Source organism: Odontesthes bonariensis, chromosome 15 (assembly GCF_027942865.1).
Source record: "Odontesthes bonariensis isolate fOdoBon6 chromosome 15, fOdoBon6.hap1, whole genome shotgun sequence".
In the NCBI taxonomy this organism is placed as follows: domain Eukaryota; kingdom Metazoa; phylum Chordata; class Actinopteri; order Atheriniformes; family Atherinopsidae; genus Odontesthes; species Odontesthes bonariensis.
In genome coordinates, this window is record NC_134520.1 from 3153724 (window position 1) to 3165181 (window position 11458).

General features: G+C 42.0%; 1 protein-coding gene across 1 annotated transcript; it reads left to right on the forward strand.

Moving 5' to 3' along the window:
* Positions 1-6915: 6915 nt before the first annotated feature.
* Positions 6916-10330, forward strand: nrl (neural retina leucine zipper). Its single transcript, XM_075486191.1, has 4 exons — positions 6916-7698; positions 7799-8086; positions 9017-9232; positions 9537-10330. The coding sequence occupies exons 1-4, from the start codon at positions 7081-7083 to the stop codon at positions 9696-9698; spliced, it is 1284 nt and encodes a 427-aa protein (XP_075342306.1). The 5' UTR covers positions 6916-7080; the 3' UTR covers positions 9699-10330.
* The last annotated feature ends 1128 nt before the right edge of the window (positions 10331-11458 follow it).

The window sequence follows — 11458 nt, forward strand, 5'->3', positions numbered from 1 at the left end:
CACTACTAGCTGCTGTTTGTGGAGCCTTTCACTCAGTCAAAAAAAGGTTTCACACAACTTGTCTTTTACACCACGGGCCAAAGACCTTTCAAAGTTATTCAGTCTTTAAAGTTAATCTTCTTTAAATGTATGTTTATTTCTGCTCATTTCTTTATTATTATTATCATTATCATTTTGAGTTTATTCTGAAAATGCACGTCTCTGACTCCAATTTGGGTTTTTTTGTTTTGTTTTTTTGGCCCTAATATGCCATCATAAAGCATAGTCATTAGCTTCTGTATGCAAAATATTAAACAGAAAAACTTTACATGGTACTCGAACTACTGCTTGGCACTTCAATGACATACAGATCATTAAAGGATATATTGTACATTCAACACATTAGGCTAATTAGTACTGAAAATACTCATTTATTACTAACGAGGTATAACTACCCTTTATCATGTCATAAAGGTTGGTTTTATTTAATTCTGTATTCGAAAACAATAACTATGATATCTCTCTGCAGCTGAGCTTTCATGTAAGAATTGTCCCAAAATCAAAGGGTTAGTGGGTATCTGGTTTGATACGTCTGCGTTACTCCAATAACCTCCTCTTATTCAAACCATTTGACAAGATTATTTAAGTACTTTATCATTTGTAAGTAGACCCACTGGATTAGACAAGTTGATAGAAATTAAACTTTTTTTTTTTCTTTTATGATTATGAGGCCCTGTCATTATGTCTTCTCTCACCGCTGCGTCACTCCTGTGGGTGTGTGTGATCTGTGAGTGAGTAAAGAGTGAAGAAGACTGCGAAAAGGGGGGGAGGGAGGGGGCCCCTTGTGAGGTGAGACGTGTAAGTCTGCTGCTTGTAGCAGAGTTAGCTGGGATTAGGACATGTATATGGGAAATGGTTTAAGGCCAAGTTAGTGGGACCCTACAGGCCTCCATCTGTCCAAACAGCGCAGGTCTGCTCTAAGCTCTGTCACTCTCATTCCTTCTGTCCTGCCTGTCTGCATTCTCTCAATCACATCTTCTTTTTGTCCACCAATTCTTCTAAGGTCGACTCTTTCTCCTCCTGTAAAACACCCACCATAGCTTGTAGTTTAGCCTCATCCCGTCTTTCTTCCACTTCGGCGACTCATGTTTCATGACCCTGCATGGCCTTAAGAGCCTCTCAGAGGATAAACATTAAAAGATATGAAACCCTGTTTTACAGGGTGACGGAGGGGTCAGCGTCCCATTCATGGGGTGTTGGGCAATAATAGGATGTGTCAGGGCTTAAAGGGTCAGATCGGTTTACAAAATAAATTTTCCATTTATCTCTATCGAACTTTGAAGATTGTTCTACGTTTTATTTGCTCTTCTATGGTAAAGACACTATTGTCAATGAAGTTTTGAGTCAACTGACCCTACAAAGCAAGATCTCACAATATTGTGAAATAGTCTTATTCTCTTTATGGGATTAATATGAGGAGAGCAATACAATTTTCATGTGCATGAATGGTAAATTTGATGGTGCAGCGAGCAACCAGTTAATCTACGAAAACTTGGAACAGGAAAAGCCCCTAACCTGGTGGAAAAAGTTTGAGCAGTTTAAAAAAAAAGCCGCAAATGTGACGCGTGGTTTTAAATGAAGAATTAATTCTGGACTGCATGTTGCCTGTGAAGCATGAAGATCCTGCAGATAATTTTCACTCAGGATGTCTGTCAGTGTTTGTTCATCTGCATACACAACCAACAAAGTAGGCTCCTGGCAAAGTGTGCCTTTGTAATGAGCTGGGAGGGAAGACTGGTTGAAACAGGCTTCCTTTTTAAATTTTAAAGTGGAGTCCCCTCCAGCTGGCCATCAGAAAAACTGCAGATTTGAGCCACTGGCGAATTGGCTTCTCTTTTCAGACCTGCATATTAGGTCCATAATCAATCTATTGCATCTCCAAAGAAGAATAGAAATTTCAAATAAGATTTTAGTGAATGGGTGTAATTTGACTCTAAGAAATGTAATTATTCAACCGTGACTAGTGCTATCATCTCCATCCATTGCCATAATCACAGTGCTGGGTTCTTACTTGCGTACTTCACGTCATGAACCTCCAAATATTCAGTGAAAAGTCAATGCATGGGCCCCACCTGAATGTGAGCTGCGCTGAGAAGCTGCAGGATAAGTGTGTGCAACTGTAGACCCAGGAGATGTGTTTGGTGGTATGTTTGCCATGAAGTATGAGGTAAGTTCCTCTGTGTCTCTTCCTCTCTTTGTCCCTCACTCTCACGGGAGGCCCTGTTGGTTTTGCTGCTAAGCTTTCTCTGGAAACACAAATGATGGTCAGATAGAGAGGTTAAAATAGAGAGCAGATGCAACAGTAACTGAAAGACGAGAACATCTTTTGATTGGTTTTCTTTTATTTATATGTCCATTAAGTAGTGTTCTACTTTTTTTGATAATGTCAAACCAAAGATATATTTAAAAAAATATATTTTAAATTCAATATTAAACTTGTGTTTGTTAGTCTTTTTTTTTCTTCAATGAGTCAGCGTGTCTGCTTGCCTTGCCTTTTGTTTACAGTCTAAATCAGATTTGCGAAGGCGCTATTAACTCTCTGATTCCTTAACGAGACACCATTAAGACACAGAGACACTCAGGATTAAAAAGTTTAGCTTTTAAGGAGCATTGAGAAACGCTTGTTGTGCATTTCTCTGCTTGGCAGACTTAGGCGGCTCAACAAAAAAAAAGACAAAAAAAACAACTGATTTACCGATTTTGAGCCCAACTGATAGGCAGTGCGGAGACACAGAAAGTTCTAAGTTGTGAACTCTTTTGTAGAATTGTTTAAGTTTGTACCAACAACAGACATTTAGTAAGCAAAAACTGAAATCATTTTCAAATATATATATTATTCATCCTGAAATTGATATAAAACTATACTACTGCAAATGTTTTAACACAAACCAGATGCATTTAAGCACAGAAGTGCTGGTTGGCTTCCAGGGCCTGCAGACAATACATCAATCAAAACAATTACCGTAGTTTGTTTAAAAAGTAGTAGATTTTTTAAAAAATTAGAGAAATACTAAATGTATTATACAATTTATAAGAAAATAAAAGAATCACACAGAAAACTGGCTGATGGTGAAAGGCTTAATACTGTAGAGTGTACTGACGGAGTGAGATCTCCTCAGATCAGTTCCCATTCTTTGTGATAATAAAATGAACAAATTAAAAATGCATTTGCTTTGGGGACAAATTTAGATATCTGTTTATCGAGCCACACATACCTACACTGATCCAGATCATTTTGTATCAAAAAGTAAAATATTTGGTGCACACTGATGCCTCTTTCTCATGGTTACATTGTTAACAATACACCTCATAAAAGATAGTATTAGCTCAAGTTGTAGTCTGTCAATGTGTAGTGACTTGTAGGTTTAAAGACTGCTGGTGATTTTAATAGTAAAGCCCTGCACCACACATTATAAGTACATTATACAAACAGGAAGCTGATTAAATGTATGCAAAGGGCACCGCAGCCAAAGGAGATTTGCTATGGTCCACCTGTGAACATAGACAACATAGACTTAAATCTAATTTCCCATCAGGAAACATGGAACATGACTGGCTTAACCCAGGAAAAATAAACAAGGACAATGTTATATCTTAGTAATGTTATATGTTATACAATATGTTGCAATCAAAACTAAATGTGAAGGTTTGTTACGAGGTGATTGGTTCTGTGGCTGATGAACAGAACTGGATTGGGAAATTCTGTCTCTATGTTAAGACAAAGCCTGGATCTTGGAGAGTATGGAAATGATTTGAATCATGTGCTATGACGGTCACTAAAATTTCTACCCGGGTTTTAGGCCAAAGATCAGATAACGCTCTCCAACAACATTCTCAAAGCGAAGGAATGAGGAAACATTTTTGGGAAGAAGGCTGTCTCTTACCTTCAGTAAAGTTCCACTGAATTGTGGCATCATGGCCACATGTGGAGGCCCAACACCTTAGTGAGACACCTGATGTTGACATTTGCTTTACTTTGCCTCTCCTTTTGTACTTAATATCCATACAATCCTCACTGAAACCTAACAAAAGCTGTCAAAATGTCACTATCAGCTCTCACAACTTTGTTAAGTACCAGCGGTTTAAATAAGAGCTGCTTCCCACATTCTATCCTCATCCCTTCCCTCACAGCTCACCTGTGAATGTCCACAGTGAGGCAGCATGGAGTCTAAAGTTCAACTCGTGGCAACTCAATATATATTTTTACTGAGTGAGGAGTGAGTAATCATAAACAGAATCTGATCTGTCAGAACCGATAACTTGCTCTGCAGAAACATCTGTGAATATCACACAATTTAGCAGTGTCGGAATGTTCACCATTAGGCACAAATAGCAGATCTGTGTTGCCGTTTCTTCTGGTGAACTATTTTTGCTTTTTGTACGAGGGATGACATGCAGCATCAAAAGGAGAGGGATGGGAATTTATAGGCATGCGGGTGAGCAATACAAGAAAACACAAGAAGCGAGATGAGAGAAAAAGAATAAATCGAGAAAGACAGACATCAGTGAGAGAGGCAGCGAGACATTGCCAGAGAGTGTGAACATGCCTGTGAACCATGAGAGAGGGATGAGGGGGGAGACAGAGAGACGAGGGGATTGTTGCAAACAGGGATTTGCAGCAGAGGGGAGAGAAAGAAAGGGGGCAGTGGCACTCAGTGACAGAGAGCTACACATTCACATGCGCACACGCATACACACACACACACACACACTGTGTTTCCTCTGTGTCTCTCTCCAAACGTGTCAGTCAACCAGTCAGTCGATTATTTTTGTGTACGTGTGTGTGTCTGGTGGGGATGTTGAAAGGAGCCCATACCCATCTTTCATCTCCATGACCGACGGTAGGATCATTTCATTCACTTTGTTTGACTGTCACTCATTTCGACCCTTCATCTCTGCCTGCTTTCATCTGACTTTTTTCTCTCATGAGTGTGCTTTTGCCGGGACTCTGGTCCAGAGCCAGGTCGAGGCCTTCATGGTGCTTTGTCACTGTTTGCTTTCTTTTACAATCCATTTTGAGCCTCGGGGGGGCAAAACTAATGAGCAGAGCAGCAGAGGCACCAGTCAAAGGTGGATTTTTAATTAGGTGTTCATTTTGATTATGGTAACAATTAAATCGGAAGGTCTGTAATTAGTGTTGGCGGAGAGAGCTTTGCTCTACCGCAGCTTTCTTTGATGTAGTTACCAATGAAGAACAGGTCGGAAATATTGAACTCTTCGTACTGTAAAGAGCTACTTGGTTGTTTCGGTTTGTACAGCCTTGCTTGAATGTTTTGACCGGTTTGATTAATGTTAATTTATGCTGCTTCTTAATTTACCTGTAAGTACTGTCCACTCTGATTCTAAGTTTTCATATGTAACTTGTATCATCGGTTTCCACTAATAGTTGTGTTTTACTCTCCATAAAAACGCGTTTCGATTCCTTTTTAGAAAGTCCATGGCTCTGGATTAAAGTCTGAACCTCTTAGTAATTGGATTTGGTCTCTTGAAACTTGTGAATCTTTCTGTCAAAAATGATTAAAACATCTCTATCCTTGTGCTTTTCAGTGGAATGATTTTTTAAGATATACTGCATATTGTACCTATTTCATATGAATCTGTTAGAGAGGTAACTTGCAATCAGTTCAACTGAAAAATGCTTAACCCCTGACCCTTTTTTTTAAAAAGTACTTTTGAAATGTTATCACTTACAGGCCGAAACATGATACCTTATTTTACCGGCTACAAACAGGATTATTATCAGTCACTTCAAGAATTAATTGAATTTCGAACATGAGCCAAATGGCCTTGTCTTTAGGCATTTTGGAAGCTCTCATATTTCAGTACACATGCACCTGTATGAGAGTGTGCGTGTGTTTAGTCCTTAACATGTGTGCGTTAATATGGTGGGCAGAGAGGGTCTGCTGCAGATGAGTGTCTTCATATAACATACAAGCTCACAGAGTCTAACTTTGTATACGGCAAAGTCTGACTAATCTTTCCGCCCAATAATTTGTGATAGAAATATCTTTACTGCTATAATTATAAAATTGACGTCTGACATACTAACAGAAATAAGAAATAACAGATGTCTATCACTTTCAAGTTAGGTTTGATAAAGGGTTAGAAGCTGTGAATAAAAGTTGTGCCATTTCTAAATGCTTTGGCGATAACTAACATGAGAACTTTACTTGCCAACCATGCCAATGTGTTGATAATGAATCAATTCTGGTAGTCCGGCAATGGATTTGAGGTGTTTTGAGTCATGCAAAATGCAGTTGATTGTATGAACTGTATGTGAGAAAAGGTTGTCTTAAGTCTTCAGATGGAACAGTGCAAAGTTACATGAAAAGGCCTGCATGATATGTAAGATTCATCATTTGGGGTTAAGAACAACCTCACAATGATAAAGGCTCAGAAGGTGTGCATACCGCACCTTTACAACCCACTCCTCATTTCTGTTTAAGGCTAGAGTCTTAAAACTACATTAGAATAGCATTTCCAACTCTCATAAAGCTAATGTGACACTGGATTGGAGACTGGGATGATATGGGAGGGACGTTTTGCTGTAAATGGTGGTAAGGGATTGCATATGTTGAGGGATTAGTAATTAAAGCTGAGGACAAGTTGGGTATGGCCAGACAGTCTCTAACCTGTTGGTAGTGACAATGCATTATCGGTAATGTAGGCACCGTGTTTTGTAGGTTCCTCTTCATCTGGCTTTATTGGGAGTCTAACTACACAATGCTACTCTATATTCATAGTACCTGATCATAAAGTAGTACAACGAACTCCAGACTGACCGATTTGATTATCCTTTTCTCTTGACCCAGCATCCAAAACCATATTTTTCTATTTCATTGTTTCTACAGGGCAACAGAAACAGAGACAAGGGCAAGTGGACATACAGTTTCTTAAGGAGGGAACTCACAACCCATTCAACGTCCTGACATCACCACTGCTGCTGTCTATGAGCCGCACTGAGGCAGAGGAGTGGGCTTTCCAACAATCCTGACATACGGAGAAACCCTGTTGAAGCTCCCACCAGCAGCAGCACATACGATGTCCTCTCCTACCCTCCCCATGCCTCCTCTCCCCCCCAGCCCTCTGGCCATGGAATACCTAAATGACTTTGACCTCCTCAAGTTTGAGGTGAAATCTGACACTCCTCCGCTCCCCCCTCCTTGCGTATATCCAAAATCTGGCCTCCCCCATGACCCTTCCAGCTCTCCCTACACCAGCCACCCTCCGCAAGATTCCAGTTTGAGCTCAAGTCCCTACAACTCGCTGCCACCTTCACCCACGCTTAGCGATGCCCACCCGCCGCCTTCAGGCTCTTCCTCCCTCTCTTCCTCGTCCTCCTCCATCTCCTTCCCCCTCTCCATATCCAACAGCTTTGCCTCTGGTATCAGCTCTGGCTCTCAGGGGAACGTGGAGGGCAGCCCGGCCCACGGAGGCCCTCAGGGCCCCACCCCTGCCTCGCTGGAGGACTTGATCTGGCTGGCGGCGCTGCAACAACAGTTTGGAGGTGAGGTGACGGGGCCTGCCACTTTGCTGGGAGCTTTAGGAGGAGTGCCAGAGAGAGGGGACAGAGAGAGGGGGCAGGTGAATGGCTTCCTGGGCTGTGAGGACGCTGTGGAGGCTCTGCTGAACTCAGCTGCTGCGGCTGTCAGCTCACAGGTAAATACCAGTCCAGTGTCATGACTATTACCTCTTTCCTTTAGTTTCTGATGAAGACATCAAAGAGTCGACTTTATATTCTCGTCTCCCTAATTTTCAGTTCCCAGGTCTTTCTCAAAGCTCAAGCAGCAACCTGGGAGACTCCAGCAGTGACAGCGGAGGAGACATCTCCTGTGCTAAAGCGGGAGACATGTGCCATCGACCGCTTGTCTTCCTGTCCTCCGCGCAACCCTCGCTCCCCAACACTGGCCCTGCCTCCGCTCCCTACCCACAACCCCTCAGCCCCCAGGGTCGCCTTCATCACCACCAGCACCACCATCATCAGCATCATCCGCACCACCCCATGCATGGCAGCCATCACCATCATCACCACCCACAAGTCAACCAGGTACACATCAATCCAGATTAGATGAGACAGGCTCATTATGATGATGCTCAACAGGTTAATCAGGAAACCACGAGGAATATCTAGAGGTGAAGACAGTGCTGCATTAAAGGGCTGGATGGAAGGGGAGAGGGATCATGCAATTAATGGATTAGGATTAAGGCAATAAAACGTGGTTATTAATGTGTGCATCTGTCTGAATCTTTGCATTGCATTGTGAAAACATTTCCATTTCGTATTTGCTAGAATTATATGAATAAATATTTTGATATTTACCTAACAACAAGCAACTGATCTAGTTTTAGCCACCTGCCTGCAGTTAAAATTGTGTTCTATTTGTCATGACCTATTTGATCCTATTTTAGCTGTGCTTTAGTATGCTATCATTCATTATCTGTTTGTATAGCAGCCTTCTTATTGAAACCCACTGGAGGAGAGCTGGTGACAAAACACATCCACATATTTCTGTTTGCCACTACATTAAAGAGTGTTAGTAACAACTCAGTCTTGAATGCTCCCTGCTGGATGTAATTTCAAAGGTAATTAAACTTTGCATTCTGGGTGATCAAGATGTCTGGATGGATCTTTATATAGAGCACAGTGTGAGCTTATGATAATATCTGCTATTATTGCTGTGCGTAATCCTGATAACTGTCACCCACACTTTGTCAGATTACATGACAGATTATGGACATGTGGTGCCGAAATGTGCCCCCTGACAGACAGACAGACAGACAGCACACTCGGTTTGATGCATCAAATGCACACTTGTCACATCGCAGTTGCATATACAAATTCGAATGTTGGACAGATCCGCTTCTCACCCCTCCGACTGCACACACCTCCAGTTATTTCCGACATGTGTCTCGTTGCCAATTAACAGTGATAAACAGCCTATTTGGTCTGTGTGTGTCTTCTCCATCTGCTCGGCAGTGCGGAGTGAACGAGCGCTTCTCTGATGAGCAGCTGGTGAGCCTGTCGGTGCGCGAGCTGAACCGACACCTGCGTGGCGTAAGCAAGGATGAGGTGGTGCGCCTGAAGCAGAAACGCCGCACGCTAAAGAACCGCGGCTATGCCCAGTCCTGCCGCTACAAGCGTTTGCAGCACCGCCACGCTCTGGAGTCAGAGAAACATGTGCTTACACAACAGGTGAGCGCGCACACACACACGCACACACACGCGCGCGCGCATGCTTAGATTTATGGCTCTCGCTGACTAACTTGACGCTTCCTGGTATGCCCTCATTTTACACCTGACTTCATCCTAAATTTAGCATCAGCCGTGTCAGTGCGGAAATTATGATCCTAAAAGAGATGAAGACAGGAAACCACGCAGCGTCAGACAGACATTATTGCTGACACTCAACAGAATGTATCATACTAAGCAAACATCTCTTCGGCACTGCTCAGCAAAGCACAAAGAAACTATAATCATGTCTTTTGTTTCCCCTCAGCTGGAACAGCTACAGTGTGAGCTCACTCGAGTTCTGAGGGAGCGAGACGCCTACAAGGCTCGCTATGAGAAGCTCCTCAGCACTAACCACAGCACTGGCAGCGACGCCCCTCCGACACGCACCAGCAACCCACCTTCCCCACCCCCTGATTACTTCCTCTGAAACCAGTCCACACAGAGAAAGAAAGAGAGAAAAACGACCAGCCAACAATGAGCAATAATTGACAAGTAATCAGACTTGGGGGGGGGGGGGAATTAAGGATCTGTATGTGTGTGCGCACGTGATTGTGTTTGTTGTGAGAGAGGAAGCGAAAGAGAGATTTTGGCAGGTATTTTTTTTGGGCGGGCTACAACTGTGAAAACCACCCTGTGAGTGAATAAGGGAGATAAGGTCGGGCTGAGGCTGAGGCTGCTTCACGCACTCAGATTTACTTTACTGTGAACGCTCTCCTTGATTGTGATTGTGAAAACACATCAGAAATGCTTTATCTTGCAATAAAACTATCATACTGCTGAGCATGTTATCTATGCAATATTATACTATATCTGGAATGTACTCTCCAAATGAGTGGCTGAAGCTCATTGTAGTTTTTTTTTTTTTTTTTCCTTTTCATTCTTAAACAATAAGCTGCTAAAGCTGCAGAGGTCTGAGTAGTGCAGTGGTGATATGTGGAGTGGTATGGGCTTGGATAATGTGTCCACGGCATGCAGTTAAGTATTTGCCAGCTAATATTTCACAGTTGCCTACCAAAGTGTTTAAGCTCACCAAAACTTGTTATTCTTTGTTAAAAAAAAAATAAAAATGAATAATCTTAGATGAAAGAATGTACAAGGATACCTTTTGTGGGAATCTTCCAAGTGATTGTGCTAAATGGGTAGCGGGGCACATTGCTCTTGTGTTTATGCAAAGAAATCAACTTTTTTTTTGCTAGTTGTAAAATGGTGACTTTCAGCCATTAACAGTGACAGAATAGACTTGCTGTTTGCTCTAAAAAAACCAAAAAAAACGGGTTTTGACGTTTTGACACAGCGACGTGGGCCTGGTGTGCTTAACTGAAGCGACTGGAGATGGCAAAAAGAGGCAAAGCAACCCGACCCATCCCGGCAGGCAAAGAACAAAAAAAGTGTGGCATGATTTGTGTGGTTGTGTCCAGCATTACAAACTACGGAAGCTATTTCTGGGCAGATTGAACACTGTTGTTTTATACGGACAATCACCATATTGAATGCAACATGCAGCACCACAGAGCTGGTCACTGTGGACTCTGGTACTGTGGGCTACCAATGATAAATTAACAGTGCAGGGATAAAAAAAATACTCAAAAAAAAAAAAGAAAAAAATACTCATGGAGACACCCTCTTAACTGTCCCATGAAATTATTGCCAGATTTCATGCATTAGAGCTATTTATTTTGTTTGGTTGTAGGTTAAATAAATTGTTCTTTTATTTATTCACTTATTTATTCAGTATTTATCATTTATTTATGTACTGTTCTAATCATTTTACTGGTTTTATTCCATTAGCGTGTATTTTTACTTTCCTACAGTTTATTCTTTTATCAAGTTTTGATTAGAATTAACATTATTATAAAACAAAATGATGGCCATTGTCATGGTTTCCTGCTCCTGTTGTAGTGTGGTTTCATATGCCTATGAATTAAACAAAGTTCTTTAACATCCTTGTCATGTGTCAGCTTGTTTTTATGCACCTTGGGCTTTTACACACAGGGATTTTGACCTCCTCTCCTCTCCATCCCCCTATCTGAGCATCTCCCACGTTCAGTCTCCTGCAGGCCTTTTCTCTGCAGCCGCATGCCCAGCTCTATCCCTCTCTTTATCCCCGTGTCTCTATAGTGAGGCAGTGACCCTGGGTGTGCGCTGTTTGGGATGACCTCATCTTCATCTCTACCTCCCCCTCTCTGT